The sequence below is a fragment of the Onychomys torridus genome, chromosome 6, assembly GCF_903995425.1.
Source record: "Onychomys torridus chromosome 6, mOncTor1.1, whole genome shotgun sequence".
Taxonomy (NCBI): Eukaryota; Metazoa; Chordata; class Mammalia; order Rodentia; family Cricetidae; genus Onychomys; species Onychomys torridus.
In genome coordinates, this window is record NC_050448.1 from 102,464,125 (window position 1) to 102,485,696 (window position 21,572).

At 37.3% G+C, this 21,572-nt stretch overlaps 1 protein-coding gene across 50 annotated transcripts in view; it reads right to left on the reverse strand.

Annotated features, from left to right (window-relative positions):
• Ank2 (ankyrin 2) overlaps positions 1-21,572 on the reverse strand; it is a 582,948-nt gene that overhangs the window by 148,170 nt on the left and 413,206 nt on the right. For all 50 annotated transcript variants that reach the window (XM_036190330.1, XM_036190288.1, XM_036190294.1 and 47 more), the window contains 2 exons: positions 4,850-4,948; positions 2,589-2,687 (listed from right to left, as the gene is read on the reverse strand). In XM_036190330.1, the coding sequence (XP_036046223.1) occupies positions 2,589-2,687; positions 4,850-4,948 (198 nt within the window). The remainder of the gene's footprint in view (positions 1-2,588; positions 2,688-4,849; positions 4,949-21,572) is intronic.

The following is a 21,572-nucleotide window of genomic DNA, read 5'->3' on the forward strand; positions in this document are numbered from 1 at the left end:
TTTTCCTTTCATATTTCAAAAGTAATTCTATTAATCTACTTCCATATAATTCAGATGTTTGTCCCCTGAATTTCAGACTGCTCTTCATTTCTGTATTTTGGATTAAGATTTTTAGAAAGATATAGAAAAGAGTAGAATTTGAATATACAATTTAGGAACTGTGCTGTGAATCTGGCATCCCTACATCTTTTTCATGGTTCTCAAAAGGAAGTGATGATTCTTATTTCCCTGAATATGCCCCACCCCAACCCCGTTCATCTAACATCAAATATTGGGTACATAAATATATGCCAAGAATAAGTAAGATAAGACTGAAGGAAATAAAAAGTGAGGGAGGGTTCATATCAGCATCCCTGGCCTTAAATCCATACCTTTTCATATTTGCTAAGACACATCAGCAAAAGAGTTATCTTGCCTGTATAAATGTCTATTTTTAAATCAATCCTAAAATCCGAGTCAACTGATAATGGTGGCTATCTAAATTCAGTGACACCATCAGCCTCACTAAACGACTGGGGCATTTAGAAAAACAACTCTAAATTTGATTAAGTCTTCCCACTCATAAATTTTCTCACAATATAAGAAAAAAAAGGTTTGGAACTGTTTGTCAGGATTCCCCGCCATGTGAATCTTACACTGAGTTAAGAAGGTGCTGTGCAAATAAGAATTATTTTAATCTCGTGATGATGACATCAAACTTCCTTTAAGAGCTGTTATAAGCTGATGTGATTAGGACTACAAGGAAAAGCTTCAGTGATTCTCAAAATAAGTGAACAGTGAAATGGTTTTAGCTTGTTATCCTTGATTGTCTTCTAAGCAAATAAACCACCATGTAATAACTAACATCATAGCTTCTAACAAGTATTTACTTTGCAACATCTGCCACAGGTCAACGTCTATCGCATCACTGGGTCCAATGAATCATTTGGAAATATAACCCTGTTTGTGCTTTGCATGGACTGAAATCTCAGCACTGCGGGGTAGTGTCCTGCCACCCAAGGGAAACCCCCAGTGCCCATTCAAACAATTTGCTTTCAGCTCCATGCTTTCTATGTTCATTTCTGACTGAGACATAGTCTGGGGTACATGACATACTGGGCCTCTTCCGTGCCCTCTGAAGCAAGTGTGCTTGACTCCCAGACTGGCAGCATCCACATCATCTGAGAACTTTCTGCTCCAGCACACCTATAATATTAAGCTCTGCAGGTGACCACAATTCAGGTGAACATTTAGAACTCCTGCTCTAGAGTAACAGGATGTTATTTTGCTATAAACAAAAATTTCTGTTTTGCAGAGCTAGACAAAGAGCCCAGAGCCTGACTGTAGAACAACTGTTCTGCCACTAAATTGACGGTCCTAGCTCACACCTAAAAGTTGTTATTGGAGTAGTACAATTTTGTGGCATCCTGTGTTTCCAAGCTGCTCTATCTAATGGAACATATCAATGTTTTTTAATTTCATTAAAGGTTTACACTAAAGTATGTTTCAACTCTTAGTAAACCATTGATGAAAATTTAGCAGAAAGTTTGAGCTGCAAACAAAACTTGAAGTGATTAATTAAAACTTCATTCCATTATACAGCCAAAAATTGATGTCTTATCTATCATAAATAAATGTATTAACCCATGTAATCAAAATGAAAGAAAGCTAGGCTGGTTCCCTCATTTATTTTTATTATTTCCTGGTCTGGAATGTGTGTCATCTATGCAGTAATATCTGTGTAGACATGATGAGGAATGAACAGCTCAGGGAAGAGAACCTGCTAGACAAGGCAAACTAGTGGTGATGTTTTAGAGAAGGGATAAAAATGAGCTTCCAGTGTCTCCTGTAGTACAGCCTGTGTGATTAGCATGCTAAAAAGAAAGCCTGATGAAATAGAAAGATGCTTGGGTTTTTCTTTGTTTGTTTTTTGTTTTTTAATGTGTTATCAATCCCAGTACTTCACACATGTGGAAGAAATGAACTTTATTAGAAAGATACATAGTTCAATTCCTGCACAGAGACATAATTGATATCAAGAGTAAAGTGATCAAGATATAATGCATACACACTTTCTACCCAAAACAATACAGGAATCAGGTTTATTGTGTGATTTATATTGTTTTGTTTTTCTTAATTTCAATAGGATGATGAACTTCCTTTCTATGATTATATAGATCATAAAGCTCTAGGGTTATAATCTGCCAGTGTCCCTCAGTATTTTAATAAAGCCACAATCAGGTATGAGGTAAGAAAAGTATAGGGAGTCCTGTATTATATATAGCAGATGCCTCCATCTGCAACGCTGGTTTTTTAATAAAGTTTCAAGTTTATAGGAAAAGACACCATCACAGAGGAGCACAGAACTTTCCTGATCTACATTTCACAGACATCATTGTCATCAGTTCCTCTTCTTTTTGACGTAAGACAACGATGGACTAGCATTTGCCAACTGTTTGGAAATAGATTTAATTACATGAGTTCATAGAAAATTTTGGTTAAAATAAGTAAAAGAATTTGGGAAAAAAAACATAAACCCATTAAATCAATATCATAAAAGCATACTATCAACTTTTTCCCAGAAGAGAAAACCCAAGTGTAATCAATACCTGTGACTGTGCGTTGATATTGGCTCCTTCTTTAACTAGCACCTTGACAACTTCCGCTTGTCCAGCCAGTGACGCAATGTGAAGAGCAGTATTTCCCTTCTGTTTGGAGAGAACAGAATAGAAAATGTTATAGGTTTCCGAATTGTTGCAGAAACCAAAATGTACAAGTCCTTTCAAGCTTATTCATATTTCAAATTATTACAATCTGGTATTTTTGTCAAGGTAAACCATTCACTTTTATCAAGACCACCATGTAAAGGATTTTTTAATATCGAAAAGTTGGTAATCTCCTCCAGCATCTCACTTCACTGCCTTTTGTAATACTGGTACCCTTTTGGGAATATCAGAGGACTGAATTTTAACAAAACCACAGTTTGTAGATGTTGTGCATGTGACAGTTTCTGGAGAATTCAAGGGACTTTACAAAAAAAGGGGGGAACTATTACCAAAAAAATAGCAATTTGAAAATATTCCTTGAAGCACTGCTTTTTACCTGTGCAAGTAAGGAGGCTGGAGAAATAGCTCAGTAGTTAAGAATGTATGCTCACACATACCACCACCCACATTAGGTGCCTTACAACCACCTAACTAACTCCACCTCCAGGACACTGGAAGTCCTGTTCTAGCCTCCTCAGGCACCTGCACATATGTGCAGATATACACAAGATGCAAATGCACACACACACACACACACACACACACACACAATTTATAAAATAAATCTTTCAAAAAAGCAATTGGGGACTCTCAGTGAGTGGAGAAACTTTGCTCAGAGTTACGTTTCTACCTTCCAGGACAATATTTCCTCAAAATATTTCAGAAATTAAAAAGTAAATTCCATATCAATCATAAAATTACTAATTTCTACCACTTGCTACATCAAAAATTATAAGTCAACACTGATCAAAGAAGATTTAAAAATGTGAAAAAGAGGAATGACGAAAATAGAAAAATTCAAACAAACAGAAAAATAGATTTTGAACCATAAAGTTCAGTTCTCTTTCTCTTTCTGCTACCAGATCACTGCAAAGCCACTACCCACTCAGTAGTTGTGGGACTCCAGCTCCTTCTCTTAAAAGATTTTTCTTTCTCCAGAAAATTCTACAGCTCTCATCCAGGATTAAAAGTAAACCAGAGCTGGGTGTGATGGCTCACACTTTTTATCCAAGAACTCTGTGAGTTGGAGGCCAGTCTAGTCAAAAAGTGAGTTCCAAGACAGCTAGGGCTACACAGAGAAACCTTGTCTGGAAAAATAAAACAACAGAAAAAAATGTAAATCAGAACTGGGCATGGTGGAGCACACCTGAAATCTCTGCACTAATGGGGCAGATTCAGGAACAACCAGAGCCCCAGAGCACCTGGGATCCACAGTTGAGATCCTTGTTTTAAAAAGGCAAGAGATGTAGATTGGTGGTAGTGCAGCTTCCAGGCATGTGCAAGACCCTGGGCTTGATCCCAAGCATTCACCCACCCCACACAAACATCCCCAAAAAATAGAATACAAAAGAAAAGAAAAAGGAAGAGAAGGAGAAGTTAGTGGAGGTGAGGTGAGAAGAGAATAATTTTAAAATGCCAGTAGACTTCACTTTAGAAAGGAAAAGGAAAAGTAATAACAACTATTTAAGCAACCAAAGAGTAGGGGGTTTAATGAATATGTTATACTAATATGGGCAATTCAAGGGTGGGGGAAATACTTTTAATACTTTTATCTACATTAAAATCAACATTGCAATAATTATAGTAATTGAATCCATGACTCAAAAGACCCAAAAGTTCTCTCACAGTAGAGCATAAGGGATCTGGCATATTCATATCAAACAGAATGAATACAAGAAAAGATATATCAATTTAACCACAGCATAAAAATGATCTGCTCATTTCAATTGAGAAGAGTCATATCAGTTGTTTTTAATAAATTGAGCTTAGGAAACCATGTGCAAGTGTCTACAGAAGATCATGGTGATCTAGGCTTCTTTGTCAATCAATGGAAGAAAGATAGTACATTAGGAACCATATCTGGGCTTCCAGACTTCCTAAGTATCACATCTAAGTCCTGAAACAAAGTGATCCAAATGCTGCAGGGTAATGAAGGTTTCAATTCCATTTCTGAGTTGTCAATAATCCGCAGCAAACTTGTGAATAACTGGAAAAGGCTTTAAACCTCTTCCTCTTCAAAAACTAAACAAATTACTAAAGTTAAAAACAAACAAAAAACCTCATCTTCCTTGTTAAGAAATAAACTCTGTGAGCAGGAGCTGTACCTTAGTGGCAGAATCCACGGAGGACCCTCTTCCCAGAAGCTCCTGCACGAGGCCCACATGACCTTCCTTGGCTGCCAGATGGAGAGCATTGAGTCCATTCTGAGAGAAGAACAAGCCAGGCTTAGAAGCAGAGAAATAAGTAGGAGACAGTGTGCTAATCATACTCAAACACAATGCAGAACAGACACACACCCGTTTTCTCTACTTTTCTTTTCTTTCTTTTTAAATTTGATTTATTTACTTTTTTGTGTTAACTGGAGTCTATTTCCATTCAGAGAGATGAATTTCCAGAGACAGAGGTACAATGATAATTGCACATTAGGAACAAGGTTCAGAGAACTTCATATCAACAAGCTTGTACTTCTTTAATTAAAAATTATAAAAATATGAGGCTGGAGAGTTCTCTGTAGCAAAAGCACTTGCTGTGAAAGCATGAGGCTCTAAGTTCAGATCCCAGTACCTCTAGCACACACAGAAAAAGCTGGGTGTTGGGGCTGAGGACATGGTTCAGTGGTTAAGAGTAAGGCTGATCTTCCAAAGGGCCCAATTCAGTTCCTAGTGCCGACATGGCAGCTCACAACTGTCTGTAACTCCACTTCCAGGGTTTCCCATGTCCTCTTCTGGCCTCTGTGGACACCAGGCATACATATAGTGCACAGACATACACGCGGGCAAAACTGTATAAAACATTAAAGTAATAACTAACAATATATTTTAAAAGCTAGGCATTGCTACACATCATCTGGAACCCAAGTACTCATAGGGAACAGGACAAGAAGATCCCTGAGCTACCTGGTAAGTAGTATAGCACCTGTTTCAGGGAAAGACTGTCTCAAGAGTGGTACAGAAAAACACCTAATGTCCTTCTTTGCCCTCTGCATATGTACAAACATACAGGACACACAAATGTGCACATATGCCACACACATACACAAATCAAACACACACATACACACCCGCATATGTGTTTTTCTAATGTGAAAATAAAGTGAGTAATTCCTTATTATTTACTGTGCTAAAGTTAAAACTCTGTCCAATATTGAAGATATAGTTTTTCAATAAATCTTAATATTAATAAATGATAGAAAATCCCTTTTACAAAGTGATTAAAGGCCAAAAGTTACTGAACTCTGCAATGATAGTATTATACTTAAAATAAATTTAGATCCAAGAGCCTTTTCTTTAAAGAAAAAAAAATATCTTAGAATCTCTGATACTGTCAAATCCAGCTTCCACCTACCTAAATTCCTAAAATCTAAGTATGTACTACAGCACTGGGAAAAAAAAAAAAAGTCACCTAATTTGACCTATAAATTCAATGTGACATTTGTTAAAGTACCAATGACATTTACACAAATCTTCTCCTAAAATTCAAGAAATCACAAAAGATCCAAAATATAGACCTCAAAATATAGAACAGAGTTTGAGGAACCCAAACAGCATGGCATGGACATAGAAAGTCACATGGATTTACAGGATGAATAGAGAGCCCAGGAATGAATCGACGCACTTATAGTCAGTTGATTTTTGACAAAAATGTCAAGAACACACATTTGGGAAAGATAAGCCTTTTCAAGAAATAGAACCAAAAAGATTCAAAAATACAAAAAAGAGTGAGGCAAGTTCCAGGTATCTCACCAGTTACAAAAAACAACACAAAATAAATTGAATTAAATATAAGACCTGAAACTATAAACCTATTAGGAAAATTATAGGGAAATGCTTCATGACTTTGGACTGGACAGGAGATTTTAGGATTAATCTCTCCAAAGCATAAACAATAAAATCAAAAATAGAAGAATGGGATCAGGTCACACACACAAAACAACAGAAAGCAACCAATCAAGTGAAAAAAAGACAAGAAAATGTTTGAAAAACACACATCTGAGAAAGATGATTTCCAAATGCATTAAGAACTCAAAGAATTCAATAGTAAGACAAACAAGCATACCAAACCAGACAAAAATGAGCAAGACACTTAAATAGACATTTCTTGAAAGCAGACATAAAATGGGCAGCACATATGTGATAAAATTCTATTAGGGAAATGTGATTCAAAACTATGGATATTAAAGTATTCCTATCAGAATAACCAATGCCCATAGGAAGAAGACAAAAATGGCATGTCAGCAAAGATGTAGGGAAAAGTGAACCCTTACACGTTGTTGTGAGGGAGGAAAATCAGTTCAGCCAATATAGAAAATGGCATAGGGTCTTCAAAAAGATTAAGAACACAACTATTGAATAACTCAGCACTGTCACTACTGAGGGTAACAAAGGAAATTAATCAGTATTTTAGAAAGATCCCTGCACCTCTATGTTTAGAACAACATCATTCACAGTATCTAAGAAGTAAGAATCTCTCAAGTGGTCATAGTGGAAGAATGGATTTTAAAAAGTGATACACAATAAAATATTATTCACCCATCAAAGTGTAATTGTCATTTGGGACATGAGAAAAAGTGCAAAGAATTGTGTTAATGGAAATAAGCTAGGCACAGAAATATAAATGCCATGTCAGTCTCCTGTAGAATCTGGAGATGGACTTCATAGAAGTTGAGTAGAATGCTGATTACCAGAGGTTGGGGACGGTAGAGAAGAGGGTAGGATGGAGACACACTGGCCAATGAGTACAATGTGAAGTTAGAGAGAAGGAATGATTTCAAAATAGCCAAAAGTAAGAATTGTAAGCATTCTCAACAGAATAAATGGTCATTGTTGGGGTGATAGATAAGGTAATTACTGCTATCTATCATTACACAACTATACACATGTTGAAACTACTTTCTGCACTCCATAAATATGTACAATTATTGTGTGCCAATTAAAGGTAAAATAACTTACCTAAAAAGAAGAAAAGTCATTTAAAGTATCACTCAATAGATCTGTGTATTAAGCTGACAAAGTCTGGAAGTAAACCTTATCAAATACACAGGAGAACCAAATATAAACAAATACAACATGCTTTAAGGTAAAGATGTGTGGTCACTGCACAAGAATCTATGGTCGAGATATAATATATGAGAGATGAATACATAAATAAATTATCCTAATGGGTTAATTGGGCTTTGTGCTTCATTAAAAATAAAATAACATCTGTTTTGTTTGTCCTTACAAACAGACTCCAGGTATCTGACCTGGTTTAACTTTGAGTAACTGGTAAGATTTAGGACCACATGGCTTCATGGCTTTGGTGTACTCACTGACATCTAAAGAGGCAAGGGGATTTTGGAACCTGTGACCAGATTTTTAGAAAATATAACGAAGGAGCTGACAACACACTAAATAACTGACACAGATGGGGTTTTCTGACCCACTGAGTTCACCCAGTATACCAAAGATGCCAGTCGTATTAACTGTTCATTAGTTACTCAACCAATTGGGGATTTTTTCACTCTTAGGATCACATTAAGGAAAGTGCTACATTTTAAATTTGTTTTGATCTTTTTATTCAGTGTCCAGACTCTAGAATAAGAGAGGTAAATAAGTACAATCTACTTCATAAATAGTGCTCCTATTCTGAGGACAATGGAGAGAAAGCAATGTTACCATAAGGTGGGACAGGCATAACAATGCAATTAAATACAATGATATGTAAGAGCTTTTTTTAGTTTCCTTAATGTCATTTTCTGAATATTTTGCATATCATTTCATTGTTTTTCTTAAATCATTTAATGAAGAATTTTATCAGGAAAAATAATCCATGATCATTTACATAATGTAACTATTTTGAAAACTGGGCCAGTGTTATTTTTAATTGTGCGGTGTTGTATTTGGTGTAAAAGTGTAGGTGTGCATTTGCGTGTGCAGGTTCAAATGTATGTATGTGCATTGAGGCCAGAGATGGAAGTCTGGTATATTTCCTAAGATGCTCTCCATCTTTGTGGGTTTTTATTTTTTTAATTCTTTATTCAGTTTACATACCTATCACAGTTCCCCCTCCCATTCCTCCTCCTGCTCCCCTCCCCCACTTCTCCCCCTATCCACTCCTCCAAAAGGGTACGGCCTCCCACAGGAAGTCAGCAACTGGTACATTCAGTTGAGGCAGGACCAGGCTCCTCCCTGGTGCATCAAGGCTGAGCAGGGCATCCCATCATAGGTAATGAGCTCCAAAAAGCCAGCTCATGCACCAGGGATGGATCCTGATCCTACTGCCAGGGACTCCTCAAACAAAGCAAGCTATACAACTGTCTCCCACATGCAAAGGACCTAGTTTGGTACCATGCAGGCTCCACAGCTTTTAGACTAGAGTTCATGAGTTCCCAGGAGCTTGGTTCAGTTATCTCTGTAGATATCCCCATCACTATCTTGACAGTCCCCCACCCCGCCTGGCTCATATAAATCCCTCCTCATGCTCTTCAGCTGGACTTTCAGAGCTCAGCCTGGTGCATGGTTATGGATCTCTGTATCTGCTTCCATCAGTTACTGGATGAAGGCTCTATGACAGTTAGGGTATTCACCAATCTGGTTACAGAGGAAGGCCAGTTTAGGCACCCTCTCCACTATTGCTAGTAGTCCTAGCTGGAGTTTTTTGAGACAGGGTTTCTCACGCAACCTGAAGCTCTGTCAGTTCAGCTAGGCTTACTCACCAATGAGCTTTGGCATCACTTGGGCTCCACATGTGTACCTTTGCATTTAATAAATAAGTAATATTTAAATAAATATTTAAAATTAAACATCTAGTTTTCCAATAATCGGGAGATGTCTAGATGTCCTAGCAACATATTTGTCTAACATAATACATTGAGATGATTATCAATATGCTCTGTTTAAAAGAGAAGGCTCAAGGAGTCGATAAGTGGGAAAGAACTTGCTCAGCAGAGGTGACACAATTAGATACATAGCTGGGGGGTGGAATCACATTTGAGTACATCTTTATTTGGAAATTGTCCCTTCTATCCTTTTGCTTAATTCTGACCTCTCACTCCACCCAAGGCTACATACAGAACCTGAGAGCTTGGAAGAACCTTTGACTTTATCTAGCACTGTGAGGTGCCACCAATGTAACCCCAGGCCTGAGACCCAATCACTCTGATAAATACTGATGGATGAATGAATGAATGAATGAATAAAGACAGAATAAAGAGGTTGTTTTGGTAAGTATTATTTTTTATAAATAATGAAAACTGATGTTTTTAAAGTAAAAAGATAATAGACATTATAGTGATAAGATTTTGTATGCCAGGGTTTTGTCCAAATAGGATTAGAGATTTGGGGTTTGAAGATATTTTTCCAGATGTTTTAGGTCTACTAATGAAACAAAGACTTGCTCTGCTAAAGACATCTCTTCTCTAAAGCATGAGGTCACATAATTCAGTAAGCCTCTTACTCGAGGCCAACGATTGGTGTATTAATTCCCAGATCCCTCTGTGCGAGTTTCTATGCTGCTCCACTCTGTGAACTTCTTTCAAAGACCAGAGAAATGAGGTATCACTTCACTTTGCTTGCTCTCATGAAATTCTGTCTCTTTTGCTTTAAAAATAGGATCTTCAGACTAGAGAGATGGCCATGCAAGTATGAGATCCTTCATTCATAGCCTCAGCATGAATGTAATCCTGTAATCCACTACTAGAGGAGGCAAGTTAGACAACGGAGGCTCTCTGGAGCTCATAAGCCAGTTAGCCTAGTAAATCAATGAGGTTCTGTGATAGACCCAGTCTCAAAAAGTAAGGGGGATGCTGTGGATATTTCTCTGTGTAAATAAAGTTCTGATTGGCCAGTGGCCAGGCAGGAAGTATAGGCGGGACAAGAGAGAAGAGAATTCTGGGAGGTGGAAGGCTGGGTGGAGAAAGACACCACCAGCCGCCGCCATGACAAGATGTAAGGTACTGGTAAGCCACAAGCCACGTGGCAAAGTATAGATAAATAGAAATAGGTTAATTTAAGATAGAAGAAGTAGATAACAAGAAGCCTGCCATGGCCATACAGTTTCTAAACAATGTAAGTTTCTGTGTGTTTACTTGGTTGTGTCTGAGCGTCTATGGGCCTGGCGGGTGAGAGAGATTTGTCCTGACTGTGGGCCAGGCAGGAAAACTCCAACTACAAATGGCGCCCAACGTGGGGCAAGAGTTTCCACCTAAAACCTGAGAAAAAAGATTCTAAGATGGAGCTAAAAACAGCCTCCTAGTTGTCTCTCTCAAGTTAGCGGCAGCCTGCTGGTTTGAGCTACTATGGCAGGTTCCTGGTGTGTGCATCTGACCTACAGTGTGGCAGGAATGAGGAGTCTACAAGCGGCACTTTACTCTACTGCATGGTGGATTTAGCCTTTGCTACTTTAAAAAAAAAAAAAGGTTTCTGGGCTATGCACTGCTTTGATAGAACTGCTTCTGATAGTTGATGGTACACATGGCTCAAGACCCAAAGCTGGCAGTAAACTGTACCTCCGCCATGTTGAGAAGCTAAGGTGGGCAGAGCCAGCAGCCACAGCGGCGTTTCAGTCTTACAAAGATGGATATTACACAGAGAATCTGGTTTGTCTTGTCTTTGGGATTTTTAACTGCAGAAAAAGATTTGATCGTAAAAGCTGTTGAGTTAAACAAATATGTAAATTTTAAAGGTACCTTGACTTCAAAATTTGGATATAAGGATATGTTGCTTTGGAAAGGAGTCTCTGCTTTTGTTTCCACAGAAAGCCAGAGGCTATGGATTTGTTCCAGATTAAGATACATCAGGTTTGATCAGCCAAGACCACCTGAAAGGTCTCCAATGACACCATGGCCCAGATGATCTGACATCCAGAATGGTTTCAAGGCAACTGGCTCAGAGGTTCACCCTAATGGACTACTCCATAATCCTAAAATTTTCTTTGTATCCCCATAAGATACAGCGCCCCCCTCCAGCAGGAAGTAGTAAGAGAAACTACGCCCAAATTCCCAGCTGGCTTTGGAGATGGAATTGGCTCACTCCTTCTCTAAACCCAGACATATTGCTAAAAGAAAAGGTTAAGAGATTCTTGTGTCCCAAATCAGAAGAGCCCTCTGGTGCGGGACAGAGAAAAACCACTATTTTATTTAAAACAGGTTGATTATAAATGCAATCTCTTTCTAAAGATAAAAGGGGAATATGATATAGATATGATAGGATGAAAGGGTAGAATAATGAACTTACTTCTAAAGAGCAACAACTCATTTAAAATGTTTTACATTGGTATAGATTTTAGTCTATTGATACAAACTTAAAGTTAATTTTGTTATACTATGTGTATATTTCTACTCGTGTTTAAGGTATTATGTTTGTATTTTAAATTGAAATGGATAATTAAAAATAGATTAATAACTGGTCATCTATGATAATCATACTCATAGCCATGTTAGTTAAGTCTTCTAGGTATACAAAGAGATATTTCAGATAGACAGGTAATCTTCAAACACTTCAAAGGTCTACAGAATATGGCATTTAAAATATTTTTAAAATTTAGACTTTCTGGACAGTGAGACATGTCTGCTCCTGGCAGCACCGTTTTACTTCAGAGAGGAGGATGGGCATTGAAGACACTTCATATGGAGTTTATCTTCACCTTGGCAAAAATAGCCATTTGGACAAGAAACTGTTCTTGCCTGGACTGCTTGATTGACTGGACATGCAGGACCCATAGAAAGGTGACCACTAAACTTTGCTTGACAAAATGGTCCTTCAGGTTCCTGCTTTGCAGAGGAAACTGCCAGACATTCTACAGGACACTGAGAGAAGTGACTGAGAGACTCTAGCCCTGTGGGCTGAAGACAAATGCCCCAACTTTACAAAGGAACATTAGGTGACTGTTCAGGCTGCCAGCTGTCTCTGTCTACTCTTGCAAGACTCCCGAATAATTCTTGCATCCTTCTCCCAGTTCTCAGGTAATATTATATCCTTCTGAGGACTTTGATGTGGTTGAAGACTAGATAGTTATAATTTCCTCAGTTATGATAAAAGATAAGTTAGATATAAAAACCTTAGACTCACAAATATAAGATAGATAGGATATCTTCTTTAATATTGTAACTGTAATTCTTGTTTGATGATTGTTTTGTTATATGTAATTGTACTATGTAAAAGTTAAAACCTTCCTTTAAAAAAAAAGGGGGGGGGAAGTGCTGTGGATATTGCTCTGTGTAAATAAAGTTCTGATTGGCCAGTGGCCAGGCAGGAAGTATAGGCGGGACAAGAGAGAAGAGAATTCTGGGAGGTGGAAGGCTGGGTGGAGAAAGACACCACCAGCCGCCGCCATGACAAGATGTAAGGTACTGGTAAGCCACAAGCCATGTGGCAAAGTATAGATAAATAGAAATAGGTTAATTTAAGATATAAGAAGTAGATAACAAGAAGCCTGCCATGGCCATACAGTTTCTAAACAATGTAAGTTTCTGTGTGTTTACTTGGTTGTGTCTGAGCGTCTATGGGCCTGGAGGGTGAGAGAGATTTGTCCTGACTGTGGGCCAGGCAGGAAAACTCCAACTACAGGGGGACATCAACAAAGGAAGACACCTGATGTAGAATTCTGGCCTCTACACATATGTACATATACCACACAAGTGTGCGCGCATGCGTGTGCACACACACACACACACATAAACACACACACACATACAAGATCTTTTGGGTAACCACTTGTACTGCACTAGAATTTTTCTTTTGATAACTTTAACTTTTTTAATGTTTTCTTTAAAGAAAAACTTGATGCCTATCTTTATTAAAGGTTAAAACAAATTTAAACTTTTTTTCTTTTGAAATTTTTATTTATTCTTCTGTCATGCAAAACATCCCAACTGCAGCTTCCCCTCCCTCTATTCTTTTTAAAATGACATTACCAGCTGAGATAAAATGGGGGAGGATTTCTCACCACATGTTTTTAAATTTATAAACTATAGCAAATATATGCTAAAAAGCCTTTACACTGATCTCTTAGCATTGAAACTTTAACTAAAAATAGAATTAGTCAGAAACAGCATTTGTTCAATACATGTTGTCATAAACAGTGACTTAACACATGGCTATGGCTTGGTAAGTTGAAGTGCCTGCCACCAAACTTGACAACCTGAATTTAATCACTGGGTTCTATGTGCTAGAAGAGACTCCTGAGAACTGTCTTCTGACCTCTTCAGGTCTGCTGTGGCACACTTGTGCTTATGCGTGCAAGCATGCGTGAGTGTGGGCACACACACACACACACACACACACACACACACACACACAAATAAATAACATAAGAAATAGCTACTTAATATTAATTGATTTAACTGTTTTATCTTGTGAAGATGAAGTAGCATCGAGGTTATCAGAGTGATAACCTGCACAGTGATAAATTCCAGTTAATCATGCAACTCAGTTAATTTATTGAGAATACGTTCACCACTGTTATTTTGCTGGTAGGTCCTGTGGATCATTGTCCTAAAGATCAAACTTCCCACAGGCACCTTAATGACACTGTAGTGCATCATCAACACCTGGTACCACTAGCCACATTTCACAGGATTTTTCACTTTTGATAAATATGTTTCACATTGCTCAAGGACCAGGAAGGAGAGAGGCCCAGAGACTAGACAGCCTTCATGTTTGGGTGGAAACACAAGACAAGCCCTAGAACTTTCCCAACAGGGATTCATTCACATGTTTGAGGACTAATTGTTCTTTCCACATCAAAAACAAAACACCAGTTTCTGCATTTATTAGAACACTTAACATATGCTTATTGAGTTTGGCTGAAACAAAGAATTTTCTGGGATAATTTATTTGAAACATTAAAGATTCATTCCCCAGATATCAGTATAGACACATAGTGAGGTCATTAAAAAGCTTTGCATCTGGAACATGTTATCTCTAGTCCCTGCAGAAAGGGCTTCACTGCATTATGGGATAACACTCACTTCACATTTGGTTTTTACATAAGGTGGATATGGACGTCCATCTGAGCAACATTCATGGCTTTGTGTGCACAGCCCATTCTCTCAGTTAACTATTCCTGTGCTCTGAAATGAGAACAGAAGGCTTCCTGCTTCTTCTTACTGTCCTTTAATTTGGAAAGAAAAGCATAATTCAGTGTTTGTCTTTTTTGCTAGTTACCAGGAAATGGAATAGATTCAACCTCTGTCTGAATTAAGGAATGAAATTTCCAACTCTTCCTACTTCTTCCTTTGTTTTATGAGTCTTGTTTTTAATGACACCATAATCACAATACCTGTGAGCATGTGTGTATATACATAGTGTAAGCATGTCAATAATTTATTGAGGATATTTTGTGCTCCTTTTACATCTCAGCACAGCACTGTGCTAAGTGCTTTCACACTGATTTTGTTATGAGCCCTGCTTTCTAGAGTTGATGAGTAGAGAGTAGTTATACTTTATCAGTACAATGGTTCCTTTTAAACAGATACTAATGACTCAAGATGCTAACAAACTCTGGCTTAAAAAAATCCTTAAAATTTTAATATAAAGAATTAAAAGCAAATATTTAAGACATAAATCTAAGATGACTTAAACTTGAAAATAGTGGGCTAAACAATGAGTTAATATCATGAGTACACCAGTGTGTGTATGGGGGGAGAGATACCATATAATGTACTGCAGCAAATCTGAAAGAAAATAGATGAATACACAGTAAAAGGAATTCCCAATAATGACTGAAAGAACCAGCTGTTACTGAGTTCACAGAAAAGGGCTGGAAATCATTCTGTCTGTGTGTTTAAAAGAACAGAGTTTTTCATTTGTGTGCAACTATTAAGCTTTTCTCTTTTTTTCTATTTCCTTATTTTTATTTCCTCTTTTTTGGATTATGGTTAATTTCAAAAGTATTAAGATGTTGCTGAGGTTAAAGCAAAGATGCCGTCTGTCACTGCGCTCCTGCACACCAGCACTGTGGCTTTGGGCAGCTCACTGGCCTCTCAACCCTCAGACTGCAATGTCTGTTGTCACATCTGTAAACAGTGACAATGGAAGCGTCTGACATATGAGACGCTCTTCTGAACAACAGGATGATAAATATAAAAGTGTAAGGCTTCATATCTGTTGTTTTGATAAGGGAAAGATGCAGAGGTTAGGTCCCTGAGCTGCCTGTTGAGCTACACATTGCTGGACAAACACTGGTTCCTTCATCCTCAAAGCTGGATCAGTCTTCACTGGACACTATAGTGCAGCTTAGCCAGAAAATCTAAAGGAAAGTAACAGCTGGGCAGATGGCATGTGAGGTCAAATTTCAGTGTCCACTTCCCACTTGCCTTAGGATAATATCATAATATATATTGCAGTGATATACTTTTATGAAAATATTTCTTGACCTCCAAAAGACTAAACTTTTTCTGGACTTTGTAGTCAAATTAATAACAAGTTTTGAAATCAGTTATGACTGTACTTCGCCTGCTGTAGTCATCCTGTTTAAGTTTAACCTGCCTTTAAGAGAACAATGTAATCAATAGTATTATGCCTTGGATTTCCTACACAAACAGCTTTTATAACCCTGGCAGAGCTGTAAAAATTTAGATTATATACTCTTCCATGCCTCTGGCCTCTTATAATGAATGTATGTATGTATGCTGTGGTAATCATTTGCTGAAAGCAGCCAACACAATGAAAGAAATCTCAAAACAAATATCTACCATAAATGTTGCCTACATCATGTGACTATAGCTAAGTAACTTCTGTTCTCAGTGGTGAGTGCTATCCAGGGTCAGCTAGAGTCAGTAAAATAACTACTTGCCTTGTACAGCTCTGCTAAAGACTTCTACAGAGTTCCTCCCCTTTCTCACAGCACGCTTTCTGCGGCGTTCAATAAATACAGAAGAACGCCCTGGGTTAAGGATGGGCATGGCAGATTCCAGACATATAAATCAGGCAACAGGGACAGAGAGATCAGACAAGCACAGCAGATAGATGGCAGATATGCCCGCAACCACAATTCCAGACTGAAGGCAGGGGAGAGAGTAGGGAATTCAGATGTGGGCTTGCTCTTGTTTAAAGTAAGTCCAAAGAGAAGTTGCTTTATCTTCATTCTTTATGTAACATCAACACACTCTGGTGCCCTCCTTGGTTTACCTTTAATAAGTAACTGAGGCAACTGACAACAAATAAGTTTTCCACACACAAACTGAAACACTTTCTTTTACACAAATCATGCAAACCAAGCAGGCTACAAAATAATATTTCAAAAATAATCTGAGGCTCAGAATAATTAATTTTGATAACAGAATATAAAAATGACATATCAACATATGTTCAAGAAGTACTTATTTTACATACTTTATTTTAAAGATTTTGTTTTTAATTTTATGTGTATGTTTGTGTGTCTGACTATATGTGTACCACGTGTGTGGGTGGCCCCAGAGGCTGGAAGAGAGCATCAGATTCTCTGGAACTGGAGTTTCAGGCAGTTGAGTGCTGCCTGACATTGACACTGGGAACTGAACACTTGTCCACTACAAGAGCAGCAAGTGTTTTTAACCACTGAGCCATCTCTTTGGCTGCTATATACTTTATTACATAAGAATACTCATATAAGAATAGTTAAGTGATATTCTAAATGTACAAAAAAAATTGTTCTAAACACAAAGGCATTAGGAGATACTGTAGCATTAAATATTAACAAAGGCAATAACAGTCTATTCTTAATTCCAATGGCCCAGTCCACCAGGCATGAGTCTAAGTCTTTAGGATGCTGGAATCAGGAAAACAGGATAGTCTTAATATTTGTGAGGAGAACTACAAGTTTAAATGTAAAGGAGGAGAAGGAGGAGGAGGAGGAGCAGCTGCCACCACTGGCATGGAATCTGAGCAGTTGTGTAAACCTAGTGGTGATATGGACATGGACAAGACTCCTGTTGAACATACACTTCGAAGACTGTAACATGACTTGAATACACCACATCTAGGTGTAGATTCACTTCAGCAGTTACTTATTCATCTGTCAGTTTTACTGCATCAAGGATAGATTTATTTCTAGCAACAGTTCGAGCATCTGTCAATCATACTAAACAGGCACAATTAAGCAGTGTTCTTAAGATAAATCTCTGATGATGGTTTCATGTATGTCAATGTTGATAAAGTAAAATGAACTGAATTTTTGAAACCATCAACGAATATTCACCAAGGTCTTATTTTAAGTCATTGGTTTCTGCATCCCTTTGATCATCAAGAGAGCTGTCAGTTTTGATACTATAATTTTAAAATAATGCTATTTCTATGTCATTTAAAATGCCTAAATGTACCTAAGCCAAGTAGCTAAACAATGAGAACATTCTACTTCTCTGAAAAAGCCGTGTGCATGTGGTTCCTTTAAGATGTCTCTATTTCTCTGACAAGCAATAACATTATAGTGTAAATTTTATCTATATTCTCTCTTCATGGAGCTGTTGGTCATTTCAAAATGGACTAGTCTATTGCTTTTCTGTGTGTGTCAGAAATATAACTAACACTCAATGGCTCTGTAAAAACAATTATTACTATCTGTTCTTCTTGAGGTTTCATCCACCGTTTCATATAAGCATATAAAAGCAGACCATAGACAAAAAGCTCATGAAGTCAGGAAGAGAAGTAGTGAATGGGACACAATGAAAACCCAGTATCAAGCAAACTGCTGCCTACTTTTAAACGAGAAGACAGCGTAACATAGTTTCTATCCCCTGGTAGCCTATAAATGTGGTGCTTAAGTAATAAAATCAACTAACTACTACACAGACGTCAATAGTTTCATTTCCATATCTCTGGATCATCTACTTTGCTAATCCTAAAAACTCTAACTTTTACATATCAGAAAAGCTCAACTAATTCATATAATTTTTTTAACTATCATAAAATGTACATTTTGGTGAGAAGCGGTGAATATATATGAGTTCAAGGGAAAGTGCAGAAAAAAAAATGGTCACTTCTTTTTGTTGGTTTTTGTTTTTCTGTGTAGCTCTGACTGTCCTGGAACTCACTCTGTAAACCAGGTAGGCCTCAAACTCAGAGATCTGCCTGCCTCTGCAGGACAATCATGGAAAAACTTGGCTCTCATGCCCTCCAACTATGGGAATGGTGCCTTATCTGTGATAAACAAGCTCTCTTGGAGCCTCAATGCTAGTTTCCATTATGATGAGTTGAACTGGGCATTTCCTATTCCCAATTATGTTTACTAATAAAAGTATTTCTTTATACAAAGATTTGTTTTTTTAAATTATTTGAATTCCAGTGGAACTCTGGAAGCTAGTGTATGAGAGAAGCCTGGTTCCGTCAGTAGTCACCTACTCAATAATTCAGAGTTTGATGTTTGACCCTGAAAATCTGAACTCACTTCATTTCCTTGATATTTTCACATAGTCTTACTCCAGTGGTTGAATTAATTTTATGAGAAATAAATTATAGATTGATTCTTTAGTGAATAACTTAGTAAGTGTTAAAGTAAGATATTCACATAAATCTCAAAGGAAAACTACTTTATCTACTTATAATTGCCATATTTTAAAGAGGTTTAACTATTTGACTTAAAGGGGACACCGTATTTAAAGAATAGCCAAAGCTTACTCTAGCTTTTTCCTATAATTAAGCACACAATTGTATTAATGCATCTAATCTTGAAATTAAAACCATAAGCTATGAACTAACTGGTGACTGGTGGGGAGAAACCACTCTCAGGCTGCCCCTCCCTGGTGAAATCCTATTCTACTCTGTAGAACTCAGCTTCCCCTCAGTCCTATTTGCAATTCTAATTAGTAAGAAATAGCTCAGACTCTGAAAATTATTTCCTAAGCTTTTAGAATTACATGGCTCAAATGTGTCATTGTGATAAAAAAGAATACTAAAGTGGATTACAGAATTCTGTGGTATCAAATGAATACTAAATTTAGATGGTTTTCATTTAAAAGTAAAAATGAAAGAATGGTGTTGCAGTGGCTGATCGCTTAAGTTTCTTACAGTAATAAAGTACTATGGTTCAAAGGTCAGATGGTAATCAATGACAACATGCTTCTCCACTTTTTTTAAATTTTACTAACTGTGTTATGTAAAAAACTTGCAAATAAAGATACCACACACCAAATCTAACCATTCCCAAAGTCTATACAACTCAAGGAACTCCTATACAAGTAGAACAGGCATTCAGAATGGAAGCTGTAGAGCTTCACTTAAATTTTATGCATTCACCGTTGAATATATTGTATTCACTTGTTCTACACCAAAAATGAAAAAGCCATGACAGAATTGATACTAGAAAACAATTAGCTATTTACCTTCCTTCATAACTCATGTCCATTACCAGCATTTGATCCTTCCTCATTCCCTAACATTCAGCCTTTCTTGGTCTTTTATCTACATGTTCCACTGTACCTTTTTATAGACATAATGCATTAGACAACATCTCATATTTATGTCACTAAATTTTAATATATTGAGTGAAGTATTTAAAAGGAGGGAGTTAAAAACCTGGATTTTCTCTCTGAAAGGGAATTTTTTACGGTTGACAATAACAGACCATGTATCTGCCTAGACCCTTCCTATTGGTGCGAAGTTTTACCATGTACAGCAGAATGACAAGATGTCTGGGAATGAGTATATTTGTTAAAAATATTATTAGCAAAATTCAGAGGCGAGTGCATTAGCATTGGTCTGGAATCTGTACACCAGTAATTCTACAATGAGTGCACTATCTGTTTTCAACCACCACACTCAGGATTTGTTCTCCCAAGTGAAAGTAACTACAATGTGACAGGTTGTATGTAATGCATTAGAGGCTTGACCATCCTTCCTTTAAAGTAGAGCAGCATGTTGTGAAAAGTTTGTATTGTGTACAGCAATGAGTATGTAGTAGGCAGGTAGTAAAAGTCAGTAGCATTTGATATCAAAAGGTATTATTGATTTTTACTCTATAGCTATCTAATTTACTACTCAGAATGAGTTAAGCAATTGGTCCAATATCCAATGTTCACTCAATCATGCATTTACTGAATATTAATTGGACACATATCATGCATGAATTCCTAGGTCATTTAACAGTATATTGCATACTAATGTGTAAGTTTTAGTGTATTAGTCATTGTAACCTGGTTCATGTAAGTTAGTGCTAGCCTCTCCCCACAAGTTTCACTTCACCCATATTTGTATTGGTATATTCCAGAACTTGTCTTCATCAATCTCTTGATCTTCCTGTGTTGCTAAGGTTTCCTGTTCCCATTGTGAGGCCCTTGTATTCTTTTCTGCATGTTTCTAAAATTTTAACAGTGGGGGCTGAAGAGACAGCTCAGTGGTTAAGAAAACTGCTCTCCCAGAGGAACTCAGTTTGATTCTTAAAATCTACATGGTGGCTCACAACCATTTGTAGCTCCTGTTCCATGGGATCCTTCTTCTGCCCTTACAGGCACCAGCCATGTACATGGTACACAAATATATGCAGGCAAACAGTCAGACACATAAGACAAAAAAAATAATAACGATAAAAATGAAATATAAAATTTTAGCAGTGATGAAATTTGTTAATAAGACTCTAATGCCTTTTGTATAAACATGAAAGTCTCACTAAAAGTACAACTGTTTGAAAAAGAAAAAGAGCTTGGCTGTGGTGGGGCACGCCTTTAATCCCAGAACTCAGGAGGCAGAGACAGGCGGATCTCTGTGAGTTCAAGGCCAGCCTGGTCTATAGAGCAAGATCCAGGACAGGTACCAAAACTATACAGAGAAACCCTGTCTCAAAAAAAAAAAAAAAAAAGAAAGAAAGAAAGAAAGAAAGAAAGAAAGAAAGAAAGAAAGAAAGAAAGAAAAGAAAAGAAAGGAAGGAAGGAAGGAAGGA